The sequence below is a fragment of the Lactuca virosa genome, chromosome 3 (assembly GCF_052849685.1).
Source record: "Lactuca virosa cultivar CGN04683 chromosome 3, Lactuca_virosa_CGN04683_v6, whole genome shotgun sequence".
Lineage (NCBI taxonomy): Eukaryota > Viridiplantae > Streptophyta > Magnoliopsida > Asterales > Asteraceae > Lactuca > Lactuca virosa.
In genome coordinates this window covers 149,679,114-149,700,834 of record NC_136428.1, presented here as the reverse complement: position 1 = coordinate 149,700,834, position 21,721 = coordinate 149,679,114, and the positions used below count along the sequence as shown (strand labels likewise).

The window sequence follows — 21,721 nt, the reverse complement described above, 5'->3', positions numbered from 1 at the left end:
AAAAGTATTTATTTATTTTTTTTTTAAATAGTAAATTGCGTCATATGAACGCCCACATCAACTTATCACAAAGTCTATATGGGAAAGTCAATCATAAAACACTGATAATATTTTGGATGTGTTAGGATCTAAATCATGAACTCTCTTTATAAAATTTTAATAGCAAGAGCAAATGGGAGGTTGCAAAATTAAGCAATATGTATCCTTTTTTTAATGAACTGTCCTTGAATTAAATGATAAACATAAGTTGTTATTTGATGTAATATTGTAATGTATCATGCCTTTTAATAATTAGATAAATCAAACGGTTATGATGATAGCCGTATTCGATAATTAAGAAATAATAAAGACAACACGATGTAGAGCTTTTGGGTCGTGGGAAGTCTCATGCTAAAAGGCCAAGCAGCACAACTTTTTCCTCATCTCGCCATAATTATTTCCCGGTTTAGATTCCCTGCTACGCTGCTTCTCTCAATAACTTGTACTTTCTTCTCTCTCCCACTCTTCCAACAAATTCTTCAATGCGCTGAATTAAATGATGATGATGATTATTACAAGCTTGGTTTTCTGGTTCGGATCTGAAGGAATTTCTGGATGCTGATGATTTACTTGATCATGAGAAGAACAACAACGGTAATTCATAATTCCGATGACTTTCCTTTATTCTTATAGATAGATAGATTTCCCTGCAATCATGACATCGGATTCATGATTGTTTCTCGAGTTTGTTGAATTGTGATTATCTGTGATGATTTCATCAAATGAAGCATATATTGTCAAATGTTGCGTATATATCTGCCATCGATTAACTCAGGTTCATCAAGTTCATTCTGCTAATAATTGTGGATTTCTGTTTAATTGAAATTGTTTTGGGTGGTTGAATTATGTGTTTGACCTTTATCCATTTGTGAGCTGAAATCTGATTAATTAGATGATTGATTCTCATAATCTCCTCCTTCTTCAATATGCTAAAAAGGAACATCTTTTCGTATAGATAAAATAGGAGAAACGAATTTTTTGCAGTTATTTTGGGATGAAGCAGTTATTTTTCTGTAAAAGCGATAGAATGTTGAATACAGTTTTTTTTTTTTTTTAAAAAAAAAAAAAAAAAGAGCAGTTATTAGTTATTACCTGATGTAAATTTCTCTTTGACTCCTATTTGGATTTTTACTATTGTTTCATTGCATTGAGTGATTTAATCATGTAACTAGATAAAAAGAAAATAAGAATTGAAATAGTAGCTTTTTCTGATTATGATTTTAACAAGATAATGTGATATTTGACTGAAAGTCGATTACAACATGTAACAGGTAGGCCCAGGCTGTGCTTAATTATAATGCACTTCACTTGCCAGATAAATGTGTTTGTAAGAAAATGTGTCAGCACATAAACAATTCAGAAAGAGGAATTTTTTATTATTTTTTTTTAAATTGCTTAGACCCACATCTTCATTTTTTTTTTTTTTTGTGGGTATTTATATGCAAATATTTTGATGCAAGTTTAATAAATTCAAAGAACTCTGAAATTTCCAGGTTCTAGCTGAATAAAGCCCCACTCACATGTAAGATAAATATTCTGTGTGTTCTTTGGTGTTTCCTCTGTATTCTTTTATTTGTTTCTTAGATTTCAAGGCTATAAGGTTTCAATATATTAAATTATCTTATTTATGGCTTTACAGGCTGTGAAATGAACTTTTCCCCTTGAGCACATTCACGTTTCTTGGTGGTGACACTACCTGTATATGGGAGGATTCTTCCACTTAGTTGATTTAAAACGAGGAACCATGGCTAGAAAAATTGGTACACAAAAGAGAAATGTTCATGGTAAGCATTACTAACATTAAAATCATCCACAACCCATTTTTATCATCACGTAAAACTCCAAAACCGAAGAAAAACCACGTGCCTCCATAAAGAAAGATTCAAACACTTAAACAATCTCCAATAACTTAAGGCGTAGTTTTCAATACCTTAGAACGAAAGAAGAAAAGAAAGAACCAAACACTTAAAGTGATATATTCTAACTCATGCCTTTCAGGTTTAGAGGCCCCACGCAACAGTTTAGACCTTCCTGTTGGAACTTACAAGAGTTACTACACACAACAAGATGATGGACTGGTAAGATTTGTGTGTATATATATGTATCTAAAATTTTCATTTATTTTAACTTGTAAAAAACTGTTGTATAATTTTTCAGCATAATAAGCATCAAGGGACACATGACTGGTATGAAACTGGCTATTTTCCAGCTGAAGCTCCAATGAAGAAGTTAATAAGTGATGAAATGACGAAAAAGCCCAAGAGCAGAGCAAACGCCCCAAGCATTGTGGCTCGATTAATGGGGGTGGATACAATGCCAATCGATACAAAACCAGTGAACGATTTTTATAAAGAAAAACTCACGAGAAGTAGCTCAGCTAGCTCTACAGTTTCCTCAAAATCTATCAAACAGATAAATCTGGATTCATTTCATTTAAACGAAGAGACTGATTCTGACGAATGGAGTGTCAACACGTCATCAAAGAAACCCATGCCACGTGAGCATCCTCAAGAGGAAGAACTACAAAAGTTTAAAAAGGAATTCGAGGCATGGCAAACCGCAAGGTTTAAAGAATGTTCAAAGATAGTTGAAAACGTCGCCGTTTCTGACCAGTTCATCGCTCAACAGAATCTCAACACACAAAAAATGGCTCTTTATGCAAACCCAGTTGAAACACACGAAGATCTACGAAAGTCTCGTTCATTGAAATCAGATGAAAAACGATCGTTTTTTAAAAGAAGAGAAACATTAAGCGAAGATTTCGACCAATATTCAGCGCCGACAAAGATAGTAATCCTGAGACCTGGTTTTGACAACGTTAGTAACTCCGAAGAGCCATGGGCGACTTCTTCTTCACATGCTTCTGAAGATAGAAATAAAATCGAAGATTTTCTAGAAGAAGTGAAAGAACGGTTAAAATTGGAGTTACAAGGTAAAAGCGTCAAAAGAGGCGGCGGAATCGAAACGCCGTACAGTGAGCGGCTGTCGGATCCGAAACAAATCGCGCAACGAATCGCAAAACAAGTGAGAGAAAGCGTAACGAAAGACCTCGGAACTAATTTGCTTCGTTCTGAATCAACAAGATCTTATCAAACGAATTCTCCGGAGTTCATTAGCAGAGATACGAGGAAACATTTGTCGGAGAGATTAAGGAATGTTTTAAAGAGAGAATCGTCATCGTCACATTCACATTCAATTGATGAAACTGAAAACGATATACAAAGTAAATCGTTCAGGTGTGGGCCCGATGATGACGATGATATGATTCTGTCATCTCCTGTGAATCTTGTTAGATCTTTATCTGCTCCTGTATCATCGGGAACGTCGTTTGGAAAGCTTCTTCTAGAAGATCGACACGTGGTAACTGGTGCTCATATTCGAAGGAAACATGAAGGTAACGAGAAGTTATTGGTGAAAAAAGAAAGGAAAGATCGATTCAATTTGAAGGAAAAAGTGACAAATTTGAAATACAATTTGTCTCTAAGGGCAAGATTATTTGGGAGAATTAGAAAGATACATTCAGCTAATGATCAGTTTCGTGAAAATGATCGGAGTTTTGTGAAAGATATTATGAATGGACCAACGGTTATGATGAACTTTCCCGATAGACCTGTGAGAATTATTATTCATTTATTTATTTATTTTATTAAAATATTCCAAGATTTCCTTTTTTGTTAACGAATTTATATGTTTCGATTTTAGGAAAATTCGACTGAGGTTCCACCTAGTCCCGCGTCCGTGTGTAGCAGCATCCATGAGGAGTACTTTAGATATTGTGCGAGTCCGACCACAACTCCATTAGATGACAATGATATGCCTCAAGCTTTTAGAGACATCAGCTCCAATTTAAATGGTATTTGACTATTTTCCATTACACTGTCTATTTCATTCATTAGTCATTCTATTTCATTAAATCGAACAAAACCCTATGTTTTGGTAATATCTGACAATAAAGTTATTTGTTAACTACAGAGCTACGGAAGCAATTGAATGAACTTGGGAAGGGTCGAGTATCTGAGGAGTTTCAAATCGAGGAGCAATTGTATGATAACGAGGTTGACACTGTAGACCTTGAAGATGAAAACGAAGCATACATACAAGACTTACTAGTCGCATCTGGTCTATACCATAATTCATTTGATAAATCATTATCCAAATGGGACACATTTGCAAAACCAATAACCAACACGGTTTTTGAGCAAGTTGAATCATCGCAAAAACATATAGTAAATAGCATCAAACTATCCTCAATAGAATCCGACCAAAAAAAGATTGATCACAAGGTATTACTTGATTTACTAAACGAGGTACTTTCAACAGTATTAGCTCGTAGAAAAGGTACGGGTATTAGACCACCACATGGCAACACGTTATTGGACCAAGTGTGGGGGATGTTACGTGAATATTTACACACTCACGTCGACAAATCTTTTTACTTTTTTGACACCATGGTGAGTAGAGATTTACGGTCAATGCCATGGATGGAATTGGCAAATGAGGAGATTGATGTTGTTGTGAAGGAGGTTGAGTGTCAGATTTTTAGAGATCTTATGGAAGAAACGATGAGGGATATGGTTAGATTGTAAAAATGGGTAAATTGTATGTATATATGAGTGTGAATGAAATGAGTGAAAGTAGATGCGGTTGAGGTTTGGTTAGTGTAGGGATGTTTTTTTGTGGTGTTTAGAGTAAGGTTGTTTTAATTGTAGGATTATGATCATATTTTGGGGTGTTTTGGGTGTTTTCTTTTTTTGATTGCATGCCAAATTATTCTTGATAAATTGTTACTTCTTTTAACCAAAATTTTAAATATATAGCTTCTGATATTTGGGGTGCTTTGGGTGTTTTCTTTTCTAAATTAGTAATGCTTATTTTGTTGGACGATTTGATTTTGTTATACTAAATGAAGCCATTAAGTTGAAAATTTTGGAGGAAACACAACAATTTCCTTGATGCCACTAACTGAAGAATGAAGGATGATAATAAAGTATTCTTGGAGTTGGTTAGGGGTAAAATTATCCATCTGTTTAGGGGCCAATTGGTATTTAACCATAAGTAGTGGGTTAAACGTGTAATATTACAACACGCATTATAAAATTAGCACACACACAAGGTAAACAAGTGAAGGGTAGAGATTATGGGGTCGTAGCCTCAAGCCCTATACAAGCCCTATACAGGTCACAACCTACTAAAATTCTATTTCGAGCTACAAAATGGGATAGCTACGATAATTCCGACAAAGACAGTGTTGTGCGATCAAGTCCCGACCTTAAATAAAATTGCAAGTAACAATAAATAACTAAGAATATAAGCATTTAGGGAGGCCACACAACACTTTTTAATCATACACAACAAATTATGTTTTATACAGTTGTACAGTACACTCATCTAAAGCATAAACTGTTATGTTATGTATGACTAAAAAATATTGTATACAAATCATTACCCATATTATAAACGACCAACATGTAGACCAAGCCATGCATATAGGAGAAACCTTCCTACAATATCATGAATAATTCTCAGAAAGTATCAAGACCTCTTCACATGGGAGCCATCAGATGAAAGAAAATCCAGACTAGAATTAGAATGAGTCAATCAATGCATAAGTTAACAAATTAGTAAATGCATTAATGGTATGAGAATCAACTTTCCCGATATGGATCGTACACCCGGTCATGATAAAAAAAATACTAATAAATCCTCACGGTGCATATCTATTTCATGACATGAATAAAACATGCATGCCCCAATGACTACTAACACTTGTTATAGAACTAATTAAACAAGTCATTATAAAACTAATTAAACAAGTCAACTACTAAAGTAACAATCAATTTTCCAAATCAAATACATTTTCAAGACATTTTGATGCAAAAAACATATACAACAAAAAGCAGGATTTGGCCATGAGATTTCGGAGATCCGGTGCAATTTAACAAAAGATAGGCCCCTAAAACTAGAAAAACTAAAAATTTAAACAAAACAATTGTACATTTACTTTTACAACATTGCATTTTTATTTTTATTTTTATATTAAGCTGGTGTACTTTGAAAAATACTCTCAATTATAACATTATATTTATCAAATTACAATGATGTTATAGGAAGAAATGAAAGTAAATATAATAAACAATTCAAAAAAAATACGTTGTTGTTTACTGCTAACCCTAAGAAAAAAAATCAAGAAATCTAAGAATCTTAACTATTCATAGAAAAATCAAGAAATTATCAGAATTTTAATTAGCCTTTCAAAAAATCAAGAACACTATTAATCATGATTGTTCATAAAAAAAAGTACAAAAGTAATCTTTTGTACTTATACAAGCAATAATCAAGAAGTCCTTAATCTGGATTAAATAAAACAAGAATCAAGAACCGACAAATCTGATGATTCTCATTGTCATTCATCTATCTCTGAATCCAAACTTTAAAAATACGATCATATTTGACGCTTTTTTCCTTGTTGCTTCAATGCTTTCGAACTCGAGAAAATAGGAACTGGAAAGAATGAAAAAAAAAACGATTTACTTCTTCTAAATCATAAACTTATAGTGAATACAAATAAAAAACACACAGCATGGAATTATGTGAGGGATTTGTGAGGATCTTCATTTTCAAGGCCTCTAAAAGTTGAAAGTAGATGAATGAGTCCAAATTTTAGTTTAAGGTCAGTAGCTGCTGGATAGGTGATGCAAAGAGGTTGTTGAGTAACCTCTTGTCTCGTCCATTGGCGAAGGGTTTGCTCGGGTAGGTGGATTTAGAGAACCGTGATTCCCTTCATGGTTGTCTCCCATGGTATGAGTAGGAATTGAGTTTTCTATAGGTATGAAGTTCGGGATGTTATGAGTAGGTGAAGAAGGTGGAGTGATACTTCTGGGTGAGGATGGTTGAGGTGAGAATGAGAGAGTTTCTGTTTCGGATGTGGATACACTTGAGAGGGGTATATCCTCCCAAACGTTAATGACTGGAGGGGTAGATGATGAAGAAGTCACGGAACCCGGTTGCCTCTTACGAAGCTTGGCTTGCTTCCGTAAACTGTTTGCAGTTTTCTCTATCTCTGTGTCAATTGGCAATGGTGTACCTGTACGACAATATCTACGCATAAACAATTGGTAACACTGTGTCCCCGACAACAGCGTCAATTTGTTGGGGGTGTCAAGCCCAAAAAATAAAAGGGTACAAAATGACTCCAAAAACACTGCTACTTTGCACTAAAAATGTAATACAAGGTAAGCAGGTTCGATCCACAGAGACACGGAACAAATGCTTATACATTTTTGTGCAAGGTACAATAATAGTCACAAAATAGGGGGTTTGTGTGTAATGATTTAAATAAGAAACTAAAGTTATGAGTAAATGATCGATTAAATGAAATAAATTCAAGATATTTGAGAACTCCAACTCTATGCAAGACAATTTAGCAATGTGATTCCAAGGATGATATGATATCTACTCAATTCTACCTAAGTTGGTACTTGAAAGTGTTAACAAGCTCTAACACTTCCCATTCACCAAATTGTCAAATTCAAAACAAGCTCTTTGAAAATAATCTAACCTTCTAATTTAAGTCTAAACAAGCTCTTAGATAGAAATCAAAAGGTTGCAATAGGATTTATGTGAATGTTCCCAACAACATCCAATACTCCTCACAAGCTAGGGAGCGTAAGAATGTGTGAATAAGATTTACACTAAATTCATTCGATAGAAATCAGTTTAGTGTTTGTTACCTAGTCCAATTTACAAAACAATTACGGATTTTGCAATTAGATAACTTGAATGACCTAACCCTAATTCAAATGGCCAATAAGAATCACAATTAGAATCAAACATTCAATCAAAACAAAATCAAATTCACTAGATAGAAATTGAAAGCAAACATCAAGTCACATGATTGAAATCACAACTAAGAAATCAAGACATAAAGTTGGAGAAACTAAGGTTCTAGCCACACATGACTAGAACAAAATCACAAACCTAGAAAATGAAATTAAAATTCTTACAAAATGAAATAAAATGTTTGCAAGTGTTAATCAACTCCAAAAGTTTCCAGAAAATTGCCCAAAATGCTCCCAAATTCGACAGATAGGAAAATGAAATCGGTTGCCCTCTTTTAGGAAATATGAGAAACTGCTTTTAAACCCACGTCTACGTTTACACGGCCCATGTAAAATTGCACTAACGTTTACACGGCCCGTGTAAATGCAATAAGTAGACTGCTCAAATTGGTTGGGTCTTCAAAGTACGTTGCTGAAGTATGCTCGATTACACGGCCCGTGTAAACTCATGGCTATAGTTTACACGGCCATGTAAGTCCCTAAATGTCCCCAATCCTCAAATCTTCCTTCCTGATGCTCCGAAAGTCATGAAATCTTGTCCGCACCTTTTGTTTACCTCCCTAAGCGAGATCCCACCTCCAAGAGTCCTTGAAATATCACAAAAGCGTGCGAGTGAAATAATATCATAGAAAATCCCGAAAAACATGTAAAATGCATGAGCTTAAGCCTAAATGCAATGAAATTTTATGAAATAAAACTACAAAATGGGTGCATGAAATGCACCTAACAATGATTATAGCAAACCCACCATGACATATCTTCTAATTACCAAGAGTGATGCCTTGACAATCATTCATTCTTTTGTCGAGATGGCTGAAACACAATTCAATACAAAAATAAAAACCATAAGATCTGATAATGCTTTTGAGTTGGGATCCAGTCATGAAGCTATAGATTTTGTAACACTCTAAATTTTCAACCAAAATTTTCATTTTTAAAATCACATAAAACCCAATATCACATTTCTCAAAACCACAAATGTATAAATTGTCAAAACACAAGTCAACAATTGTTTGATAATATCCCAGAATCCTCAAAAACATAAACTTCAACTGGTGTGTACAATCAAGTCGGCGCCTTCCCGCGATCCTGAGAAGTACCTGAAACACATATCACACAACACTGTAAGCACGAAGCTTAGTGAGTTCCCCAAAATACCATGCACAAATAATTAGCCTCTCATGGATAAATCTCAATAAGGAAGCTCTGGTCATGTGTCTCAGTAAGGACCCTTCGGTCTCATATCTCAGGTCGGACCCTCCAGTCAGGTGTCTCAGTGAAGACCATCCGGTCTCACAACTCGGTTTGGACCCTCCGGTCCTAACTCAATAAAGCATATAAATAATATACAACATAAATCACAAAGACAAAATGCATGATATCACATAACTCAGTATAAGCACATAAGACCTTCCGGTCAATAACTCAAATAAGACCCTCCGGTCAATAACTCATATAAGACCCTCCGGTCACACAGTATTACCACTCAGGTAAGTATAGTGAGAAGACTCACCTCGTAAGCAAAGCAAGTATGTCTCGTACTCAACGATCGGTCTCGACTCCGCCTACATATGTCAAAATCATCTCTAATTAACACTCATAACAACAACTCTAAAGATGTTAAGCTAACCCCTTCACTAACTCTTGGAAAGGGTGAAAAGACCATTTTATCCCTCCATGGCCTCCATGTCTATAACTTGACCAAACCCTAAAAGTCAACGGAAGTCAACACTCGAGTCAACAGTCCTTGTTGGCCCAACTCGTCGAGTGCATCTATGCGACTCGTCGAGTTCCTCCTGTTCTTAGAAAAATCGGGAAAACTCCAACTCAACTCGCCGAGTTGTCTCATCAACTCGTCGAGTTTGCACGTGTCCAGACTCCTGGGGAAAAAATCATAACCGACTCGTTGAGTCGGCTCATGCACTCGTCGAGTCCCTCTAGTCCAATTCTCATTCATATGATTCTAAGCAGAATAAAAGTCCCAAACTCTAGATCTAGCCTCCCAAGGCTGAAATACCACGTAAAGTTGCAAGCTTTACGTCCATGCATGGCACCTAGGGCTCAAAATGCCAAAACAAAGCTCTATAGAAGGTTTAATGTTTGGAACTTGGCCAATAGCTTGATAAAGCTTGGATCTTTATGCTCAAGGGACCTCATACAGTCCAGACCAGAAGTTTCAACTTCATGTCATGCTCAAATAACTCAAAGCCTCAAAAGGAAGATGGAAATGGCCACAAACTTCCTAAGGAATAGATCTAACCAAACAATGATCAAGGTGATAGCTTTTTACCTCCAATTAGCAGCTAGTACTGAAGGAACACTGGATCCAAGGCCTTCTTCTCGTTCCAAGCCTTTTACTCTTCTATCTCCTTCCAAGAATGCACCAAATCACACACTTTTAGCCTCTCTCTCTCTCACAGATGATACCAGCTCGTTTAGGGTTTCTCTCAGGGTGTCAAAATGATAAGGGAGGCGGAAATGAAGGCTTAAGGTCCTTTAAATACGGTACAAACCCTGAAAATTAGGGTTTTCACACTGAGCACCTACTCGTCGAGTTGGGGTCCTCCAACTCGTCAAGTAGACTCTAAAAATCATGCGGCTATCTCCATCTCTTCTCGGCGAGTTGGGGCCTCCAACTCGTCGAGTCGCCCTGACAAAATGAATATAACTTAATGAAATATTATACATGGGAGTCGAGATGTTACAATTCTCCCCCATTAGAATCAGACTTCGTCCTCGAATTCGTTCTCCGGAAACAACTCTGGGTACTGCTCACGCATCTCGGACTCTGGCTCCCAAGTCCACTCGGATCCCTTCCGATGCTGTCACTGAACCTGAACCAAGGGGACCTCTTTATTCCTCAAGACCTTCACCTTTTTATCCAAAATCGTCTCCGGCTTCTCAATGTAGCTCAGGAAATCATCAATCTGAATGTCCTCTAAAGGGACCACTGCCGTCTCATCGGCTACACAGTTCCTCAGCCGGGACACATGAAAGGTGTTATGAATCTGACTCAACTCTGCAGGCAGCTCTAACCGATAAGCTACCTTACCCACTCGACCGATCACTCTGAAAGGACCGATGTATCTAGGGCCCAGTTTGCCCCGCTTCCTGAATCGGATCACCCCTTTCCATAGGGATACCTTCAGGAGAACATAATCTCCGACCTGGAACTCTAGCTCTGAACGTCACCGGTCTGCGTAACTCTTCTAACGACTCTGGGTCGTCAGTAATCTCTGTCTGACCTGCTGCATCTGCTCTGTCATCTTGAGCACGTCTTAAGTACTATCTCAGTGCTCCCCATCACTCTCTTCCCCACCTCTACCCAACAGATGGGAGTCCGGCATCTCCTCCCGTATAAAAGCTCAAAGGGAGGCATACCGATGCTGCAGTGATGGCTGTTGTTGTATGAAAACTCAGCCAGGGGCAAGTAAGTATCCCAACTTCCACCGAAGTCCATAACACATGCGCATAGCATGTCCTGGAGCATCTAAATCGTCCGTTCACTCTTCCCGTCTGTCTGTGGGTGGTAAGCGGTGCTGAAATGCAATCGGGTACCCAACTCCTCATGAAATTTCTTCCAGAACCTGGAAGTAAAATGCAAATCCCGATTTGACATTATCGATGTTGGCACCCCATGCTGTGCCACCACCTCTCGAACGTAGATCTCGGCCAATTTCTCCGCAGAAGAGCTCTCACTTATAGCCAGGAAGTGAGCACTCTTCGTCAACCGATCTACAATCGCCCATATCACATCAACACCTCGCGCAGTCCTCGGTAACTTGGTAATAAAATCTATGGAATTCTGCTCCCACTTCCATAGAGGAACCTCCAAAGGCTGCAACTTTCCATGAGGACGCTGGTGCTCTGCCTTGACCTGGCAACAGATCAAGCATCTCTCGACTACCCATGCCACATCTCTCTTAATACAGGGCCACCAATAATCCATTCTCAAGTCCAAATACATCTTAGTGGCCCCAGGGTGGATGGAAAACCTCGGCTTATGGGCCTCCTCCATCAAAGTCTGTCGAGCTCCACCCGAATATGGCACCCATATCCGCCCATGATAGGTCATAAGCCCACGTCCATCCGTCTCAAACTCAGAAATCTGCCCAATCACCAATTCTCTCTTGCGGTTCTCTGGTCTCATGCCACCGCTTGGGCCTCTCAGGTGGTATCTAAGACTGGAGTCATCACCGTCATCCTCATACACACGTCTCAGATCGGAGCACTCGCTGCTTTACGACTCAGGGCATCGGCTACCACATTAGCCTTGCCCGGATGATACAAGATCTCATAGTCATAGTCTTTCACTACATCTAACCACCTCCTCTGTCTCATATTCAGGTTGGGCTGATCCATAAGGTACTTCAGGCTCTTATGGTCCGTGTATATGGTACACCAAACACCATAAAGATAGTGGCACCAAATCTTGAGGGCGAACACAACTGCTCCCAACTCCAAATCATGGGTGGGATATCTCGTCTCGTGAGGCTTCAGCTGCCTTGATGCATATGCTATCATGTGCCCCCTCTGCATCAACACGGCACCCAACCCGGAAATGGATGCATCACAGTAGACTACGAAGCCCTCTACTCCCTCAGGAAGGGCTAACACTAGATCTTCTCACAATCTCTGGTGAAGAGTCTCAAATGAGGCCTGCTGCTCGAGCCCCCAGACAAAAGCAACACCCTTCCTGGTTAACCTGGTGCGAGGAACGACAATCTTGGAGAAATCTCTGATAAACCTTCGATAGTAACCTGCTAAACCCAGAAAACTCCTGATCTCGGATGGGGATCTCGGCACCTCCCATTGCATAACTACCTCAATCTTGGCCGGGTTGACCAAAATCCCATTCTGATTAATGAGGTGTCCCAAGAACTGGACCTCTCGTAACCAGAAATCACACTTGGAGAATTTGGCATAAAGCCTTTCCATCCTCAATACTCCAAGAATCTTTCGCAGGTGCTCCTCATGTTGTTCCCTAGACCTCGAGTACACCAAAATGTTGTCGATGAACATGATCACCGACCGATCCAACATGGGCCTGCACACCCAGTTCATGAGGTCCATGAACGATGCAGGTGCATTGGTGAGCCCCAAAGGCATCACCACAAACTCGTAATCCCCATAACGAGTTCAGAAAGTTGTCTTCTGAATATCCTCCTCACAGACCCTCATCTGATGATAGCCAGATCTCAAATCAATCTTGGAAAACCAAGACGCTCCCTGCAAATGATCAAACAAATCGCCGATCCTCGGTAGTGGATAACGGTTCTTGACCGTCAGGTTGTTCAACTCCCGGTAATCGATGCATATCCGGTGTGAACCATCCTTTTTCTTGACAAAAAGGATCGGCGCTCCCCATGGTGAGCTACTAGGTCTAATAAAACCCTTCCCCAGCAGCTCCTAGAGCTGTGAGGACAACTCCTGCATCTCAGGTGGCGCAAGGCGATAAGGTGCCTTGGTAATAGGCGTCACACCCTGAATCAGATCGATATGGAACCCCACCTGCCTCTCAGGAGGCACACCCGGTAATTCCTCGGGGAAAACATCCGGGAACTCACACACTACCGGAACATCAGAAATAGAACTCGGCCTCTCAGTGGCAACTCGTGTATCCATCACGTATGCTAAAAACCCCAAGCATCCCTACTGCAAACTCTGCCTCGCCCTGGTGGCAGAGCAGAAAGCTGATCCCGATCTAGTTCCCTCACCATACACAGTAAGTACTCCCCCAGTAGGGTCTCGTATGGTCACCATCTGACGCTCACAGTCAATCATGTCTCCAAACCGGCTCAACCAATCCATGCCCACTATGACACAGACATCACCTATCGCTATCAGCACTAGATCTATCGGGAACTCAACACCAAAGATCTCTAGAATACATCCTCGGAATACATCAGTGGAAAAAACCGCATGCTCATCGACTATAGAAACCCTTAGTGGTCGACTTAATGCCTCGCGTCTAACACTAATGTGACGAATAAAGGATAAGGACACGAAAGATCGACTCGCACCCGAGTTAAATAACACCAAGGCAGGCACAGAACTCACAAGAAAAGTACCAGCCACAACATCAGGCGCTGCGCGGACCTCCTCCGCAGTCAGCTGGAATGCTCTCTCACGAGCTCTCGGAGCCTCGGCCTTCCCCGGCCGACCATCAGTAACACGTAAAGCAGCAGGAGCAGAAGCCTGGGCTGATCCATGAGTGAGCTGAGGACACTCGGCCTTCCGGTGGCCAGTCTGGTTGCAATGAAAGCAAACCGAAAATCCCTTGGGATAGTACCTCGCCATGTGCCCCTCCTTACCACATTTGTAGCAAATCCCTGCTCGGCAAGATCCCTCATGACTCTTGCCGCACTTGCCACAAGTGGGGCCCTTATGGCCTCCTGCTCTCGAATCAGCGGGCTTAGCCCTCTTTGTCGTTGGTTGCGACTGCACTGGTCTCCTATCTCTCCCCTGCTGCTCTCCCTCCTCTCGGGTCTAAATCTCCAGCTCAATCTCTCTCCTCATGACATTGGTCTACAAATCAGCCAATGTCTGATATGACGAGTTCGCCACGAACTCCCATATATCTCTCCTCAAGATGGTCAAATATTGGCTCACACGTGCCTGCTCAGTAGACACATGCTTAGGTCAGAACAGCGCCCTCTCATGGAACATCCTCGGAATCTCTGTCACTGACTCTTTCTTCTGCTTGAGAGACAGAAACTCTTGTGCTAAACGTTCCCTCTCCACCCGGGGAACATACTCATCTCTGAAAAACTTGGCAAACCTCTCCCAAGTCACTGCAGTATGATCTGCAGGGGTAAAATCAGTTGTCACGAACTTCCACCAGTCCTTCGCTCCCAAGCGAAGCTGGTTCAGTGCAAACCAAACTCTCAAGTGCTCCGGGCACGAACACGTATAGAAACACCCCTCAATGTCGGAGATCCATCTCATGGCAGCAATCGGGTCCTGGGTCCCGTCAAACTCTGGTGGCTTCGTGTTGCTGAACTCTCGGAACAACAACGAGTCACATCTCTGTGGCCTTACAGCAGCTACGGCTGTGGTGGCTGCAGCAGCAGCAGCCTCCGTGACAGCAGCATATCGCTCATCAAACATCTCAATCAACATGGTATTAATAGACCCGAACATCTCTGGTATAGCCTCTCTGATAGCTGCGGCCACCTCCTCATGAATGATATTGCGGATCTCCCCGTCACCGGTACCACTGATCCTGGGGTTGTTGTGGATAATCACCATAGTGCCTCTAAAACACAAACATGAAAATCATCAGAGACTAGCTCAAGCACTCACGCCATTACCCACCCCTACATGCTCTTTAGTATCCTAAGGTTCTTACTTGGGTCGCATACAGATCTAGTGATTTCAGTAGTACGGGCCCAATACTACCTTCCACACCAACCTGTAGTCGTTCCAAGTCCTCCTCCTAGGATCCTAATTCACAAGTACTCTATCGCTCACGGATCTCAAACTACTCTCTCAGTAGATTCCGCAATGCACATCTAGGTATCTCTCCTAGATTACTCAAAACTCCCTCTAAAGAAAATTCTTGCTATGTATCCCTACTCAGAACACCCATAGAGCAAATAGCAGATAAGATCAATCAATAGTATTTCCTAGGCTAAGGCATCATAAATCAGACAACTCTAGCTCTAAATCCCTGAAATAACTATCCTATTCTCTAGCATGCAACTCTAATATCTCATAAGTATCTCATAATATAAACAAATAATGGTATTTTAGGAAATCACCATTCGGGCTCTGGCTGATTGTACACACTGCTCCATCTCGTTTTCTCTTAAAAGCTCTTACTCGTTTTTAGAAAAAATCATTTATTTTTAGAAAGTTTTCTCAAATCCTCAGTTTGAGTCCAGACATACCCGAGAGTACATCTGAATCCCTCAAACCAAGGCTCTGATACCAACTTGTAACACTCTAAATTTTCAACCAAATTTTTCATTTTTAAAATCACATAAAACCCAATATCACATTTCTCAAAACCACAAATGTATAATTTTTCAAAACACAAGACAATAATTGTTTGATAATATCCCATAATCCTCAAAAACATAAACTCCAACTGGTGTGTACAATCAAGCCGGCGCCTTCCCGCGATCCTGAGAAGTACCTGAAACACATATCACACAACACTGTAAGCACGAAGCTTAGTGAGTTCCCCAAAATTCCATGCACAAATAATTAACCTCTCATGTATAAATCTCAATAAGGAACTTCCGGTCATGTGTCTCAGTGAGGACCCTCCGGTCTTACAGCTCGGGTCGGACCCTCCAGTCCGGTGTCTCAGTGAAGACCCTCTGGTCTCACAACTTGGTTTGGACCCTCCGGTCCTAACTCGATAAAGCACAAAAATAATATACATCATAAATCACAAAGACAAAATGCATGATATCACATAACTCAGTATAAGCACATAAAACCCTCTGGTCAATAACTCAAATAAGACCCTCCGGTCAATAACTCATATAAGACCCTCCGGTCACACAGTATTACCACTCAGGTAAGTATAGTGAGAAGACTCACCTCGTAAGCAAAGAAAGTATGTCTCGTACTCAACGATCGGTCTCGACTCCGCCTACATATGTCATAATCATCTCTAATTAACACTCATAACAACAACTCTAAAGATGTTAATTTAACCCCTTCACTAACTCTTGGAAAGGGTGAAAATACCATTTTACCTCTCCATGGCCTCCATGTCCATAACTTGACCAAACCCTAAAAGTCAACGGAAGTCAACACTCGAGTCAACAGTCCCTGTTGGCCCAACTCGACGAGCGCATCTATGCGACTCGTCGAGTTCCTCCTGTTCTCAGAAAATCGGGAAAAATCCAACTCAACTCGCCGAGCTATCTCATCAACTCGTCGAGTTTGCACGTGTCCAGACTCCTGGGGAAAAACCCTAACCGACTCGTCGAGTCGACTCATGCACTCGTCGAGTCCCTCTAGTCCAATTCTCATTCAGACGATTCTAAGCAGTGTTAAAGTCCCAAACTCTAGATCTAGCCTCCCAAGGTTGAAATACCACGTAAAGTTGCAAGCTTTACGTCTATGCATGGCACCAAAATGCCAAAACAAAGCTCTATACAAGGTTTAATGTTTGGAACTTGGCCAATATCTTGATAAAGCTTGGATCTTTATGCTCAAGGGACCTCATATAGTCTAGATCTGAATTTTCAACTTCATGTCATGCTCAAATGACTCAAAGGCTCAAAAGGAAGATGGAAATGGCCACAAACTTCCTAAGGAAGAGATCTAACCAAACAATGATCAAGGTGATAGCTTTTTACCTACAATTAGCAGCTAGTACTGAAGGAACACTGGATCCAAGGCCTTCTTCTCGTTCCAAGCCTTTTACTCTTTTATCTCCTTCCAAGAATGCACCAAATCACACACTTTTAGCCTCTCTCTCTCTCTCTCACAGATGATACCAGCTTGTTTAGGGTTTCTCTCAGGGTGTCAAAATGATAAGGGAGGCGGAAATGAAGGCTTAAGGTCCTTTAAATACGGTACAAACCCTGAAAATTAGGGTTTTCACACTCAACACCTACTCACCGAGTTGGGGTCCTCCAACTCGTCGTGTAGACTCTAAAAATCCCGCGGCTATCTCCATCTCTACTCGGCGATTTGGGGCCTCCAACTCATCGAGTCGCCCTGACAAAATGAATATAACTTAATTAAATATTATACCTGGGAGTCGGGATGTTACAAATTTCTTTTTTTCTAAAGGAATTTTACATCACACTAGTTGTCCCGACCCTCCCCAACAAAATGGAGTTGTTGAACGCAAACACAAACATCTATTAAAAACTTCTCGAGCTCTTCTTTTTTCAATCTCGTTTACCCTTAAATATTTGGGGGGATTGTGTCCTTACGGCCACTTATCTCATCAATAGATTTCCAAGCAAAATCCTACAAGGTAAAACTCCATATTTTCTCTTATATGGTAAATCTCCTCCGTATCATCATTTGCGGGTCTTTGGTTGTTTATGCTATGCTAGTACATCAAAGCAAGGTATGGATAGATTTCAACGCCGAGCTTCACCGTGTGTGTTTATTGGTTACCCATTTGGTAAAAAGGCTTATAAACTATACATTTTAGACATAAAGAAAGTTCAAATTTCATGGAGGTCTTTTTCCATGAATCCATATTTCCTTTAGATTCTCTTAATTCCTCTCCTTCTAACATCTTTCTTGTTCCAAGCTTACGTCCCTTCCCACGACACAGATTCTACTTCACCACCTTCCTTTTCCTTATCTAATACTAATAATGATTCATCTTTTCTTCCTTCTTCAATTGAGAACCTACCAGTCAACAGGAGGTCATCAAGAAATCGTCATCCACCACCTCATCTCCACGACTACGTTTGTTCACTCCCTCCAACATATCCATAATCTAGTGTTGCTTTTTGTTCACACATCATCACTTCATTTTCTTTTCCAACTCATGTTAGTTTAAGTTCTTTAATTTTATCAATCCAGCAGTTACTTAACAATTTGAACAATATACATGAACCATCAAGTTATGAGGAAGCTAGTGCTCAACCCATTTGGTAAGAGTCGAAAGAGGAGAAACCCATTAGTTCCAAATGGGTGTATAAAGTGAAGTACAAATCTAATGGCGACGTTGAACGTTGCAAGGCGAGGTTAGTAATTCATGGTTGTACTAAAAAAATGGGGTTAATTTTCATGAGATGTTTTCTCCCGTCGTCAAAATGACTACCATCAAAACCCTCATTGCTACCGCTATTAAAATGGGTTGGATGATGCACCAATTAGACATGAATAATGCTTTTCTTCACGAGGATTTAAATGAAGATATCTACATGAAGCCACCACCAGGTTTAATTATTTCTAACTCTAATCATGTTTGCAAGTTGCAAAAGTCTCTTTATGGGCTCAAGCAAACCTCTCGTCAATGGTACGCCAAGCTTTCTTTCGCTCTCCGTAGTCGTGGGTATCAAAATTCCAAGAACGACTACTGTTTATTCTACAAGAAAATGTGTAGTTTTGTTAGTTTTCTTGCTGTCTATGTCGATGACATTTTAATCACAGGAAATCATTTGCAAGAAATATCAGAACTCAAGGCTTTTTTGGATTCTACCTTCAAAATAAAAGACTTAGGTCCTCTTCATTATTTCCTGGGCATTGAGGTCCTTCATGACATCTTGGGATTATTCTTACTCAAAGAAAGTTTACAATGGATCTTTTATGAGAATTCAGTTGTTATAGCGATCATCCATCCATTTCTCCCTTTCCTCCAAGATTCAAGCTTCATCCATCTCAAGGGCAAGTTTTAGAAGATCCTTCTATTTATCGACGACTTATTGGCAAATTGAATTTTTTAACTCACACTAGGCCAGATATAGCATTCATGGTACAACATCTTAGTCAATTTATGTCTGATCCTAGAAAACCACATTGGAAGGCAGCTATGCACACATTGAAATATTTGAGCAAAAATCCTTCACAATGTGTTCTTTAAATTCTAAGACGGATTTTCAGCTCTTGGCCTATTATGACTATGATTGGGCTTCATGTCCTCATACACGAAAAAGTGTAAGTGGTTATCTCATACTTCTTGGTGGCAGTTCTATATCATGGAAATCAAAGAAACAACCCACCGTCTCCTTATCCTCTGTTGAGGCTGAATATCGCAGTAGGCGTCGGGTGACAACAAAATTATCATGGCTCTCTAGACTGTTATAGGAACTAACTGTCCCTTCTGTTACGCTAATTCCACTCAAATGTGATAGCCAAGCTGTCATTTACATAACCAAGAATCCTGTTTTTCACGAGCATACTAAACATTTCGAACTTGATTGTCACTTTGTTCGCGACCAATTGCATGCAGGGTTAATCACTCTCCAACATGTTCCATCTCAACATCAATTGGTTGATATCTTCACCGAATCTCTTCCGGGAATTCAACATCAACATCAACATGTTCTTCCTAAGTTGGGCGTTTTCTCTCCTCCAACTTGAGGGAGGGGGGGGGGTGAATATTATTAACTTCATATTATTTTATTTTTATCCCATCTAATTTTGTCGGTTTGTTAGTTCCATAGCTCACAGACATGTTCTTTTAGGTTTTCCCTTTTACTTACTCTTGTATATATTTTTGCTTTCCTGTACATAATCGACAAGGTCAAGAATCAAAAATGTTAAGAGAATGATTTTCTCATTCTTCTTGAATCTCACATTTCAAATCTATATGTCATAAATCATCAGACGACAGACAACGAGTGCAACCTTTAAAAACCACAGGGATGAGTCATGCCAGAAAATCAAAAATCAGACTAAATATAAACATTAATGTAAACCAAAGGGACCAAAACTGTAATTTACTCTATGTGAAATTATTTTCACATGGATCGTATAAGCACAAGCACAGGGTCGTTTTTGTAATTTAGTATTAAGTAAAAAATAGGAAAAAGTAGAAGGTAGGGTCAGTTCACCCGCAGTTAGCGGAAACAATCACGCTAACGTGGAAACATTCCTCCGGTGCTTGCCGACCTTGTCGCTTACGAATTAATATCAAATTTTATATTTTAAGAAACAAAATAAAACAATAAAATATACTTTTTCTAAATCGCCGTAAATTTAAGAATAATATTTATAATAGTTGTAGAGTTGAAATTATGTCATTAAAACCGCATGAATTTGTGATTAAATTATAATATTTAATTTTGAATATTACTGAGACGTTAAATAAAAAATATACTTTCATGGATGATTGAAAAAGATGATATGATATATCATGTCAATGAAATTATGGCTTATATCCGTCAACAAATTAATGAATTATTAGAGTGTGCCGTTTACTCTTTTTCAAATTAATAAATGACATGAGAGCAATGTTTTATATAGGTATGATGTCTTAGTCTTATATCTTAATAAAGACAAATGGAAAAAAAATAACTTTGTTATTCTATGATCTTAGTATTTTATTTTAGTGTATGGTTTTATTAAATACTAAAATGTCTATTAAGGTCTAAAAACATATAAGTCATTTCGTGCATATTAAAAATATTCAATTCATCAATACTCAAATACTATTTTATATCATGTTTATGATCATCAAAAGATGTACTCTAACATATTCATAACCTTATAAGTGCAAATGCGTAGTTCAACTTTTCACGAAAATGCAGGAGGATGTTATAGTTCTTATTTCAAAGGAACCATAGATCAAACCCTAAACCTTTTATGGATTGTAAAATTAAGATATATACCATTCCAATCGGAAAACTGAAAGAAAACGAAAAAATAATCAGGAAACCAATCAAACCATAATGTAATCATGAATTCTAGTATTCTACTTTTGTTTTTGGTGATAACAATAATTTGTAAAGTAGACATGATAATTATGGATGAACAAAAGATGGACCAACAAACCAATTAGAATTAGCCTCACATCAGTATACGTATACCAATGATTATAGGTAAAATGTCATTTTTTATTATAGAAACTACTAAAATATTGCCTTTATGTCATAGTGACTTGATGAGAGTTTTTCGATACAAGATCATACATTTATAATATCCCATAAATAACACTTACAGATTTTAGAATCTAGTTAGGAAATTGGTTAGAACAAAAAATATCATAAGTAAAAAATTTTATTTATATGATTGATATTTTTAGACAAAATTACAAAAATGGTCATTGTGATCCTCTGAAAAATGCAGCATAGGTTCTTTTTGACAATTTTTTCCACCAGAGGTCCTTTTCGAGACAAAAGATTCTACCAATGGTCATTTTTGCTGATGGGGTTAATTTTTCTTTGTCAATGCCTGAAACATACCCTCCA

At 39.1% G+C, this 21,721-nt stretch overlaps 1 protein-coding gene across 2 annotated transcripts; it reads left to right on the top strand.

Annotated features, from left to right (window-relative positions):
• The first annotated feature begins 348 nt into the window (after window positions 1-348).
• On the top strand, window positions 349-4,865 carry TRM26 (RB1-inducible coiled-coil protein). 2 transcript variants are annotated; one of them, XM_079085735.1, is made up of 7 exons: window positions 349-633; window positions 1,533-1,561; window positions 1,679-1,823; window positions 2,038-2,117; window positions 2,197-3,651; window positions 3,742-3,892; window positions 4,012-4,865. In XM_079085735.1, the coding sequence occupies exons 3-7, from the start codon at window positions 1,742-1,744 to the stop codon at window positions 4,623-4,625; spliced, it is 2,382 nt and encodes a 793-aa protein (XP_078941861.1). In that variant the 5' UTR covers window positions 349-633; window positions 1,533-1,561; window positions 1,679-1,741; the 3' UTR covers window positions 4,626-4,865. The 2 variants fall into 2 exon arrangements, with proteins under 2 accessions (XP_078941861.1, XP_078941860.1); XM_079085734.1 differs by lacking the exon at window positions 1,533-1,561.
• The last annotated feature ends 16,856 nt before the right edge of the window (window positions 4,866-21,721 follow it).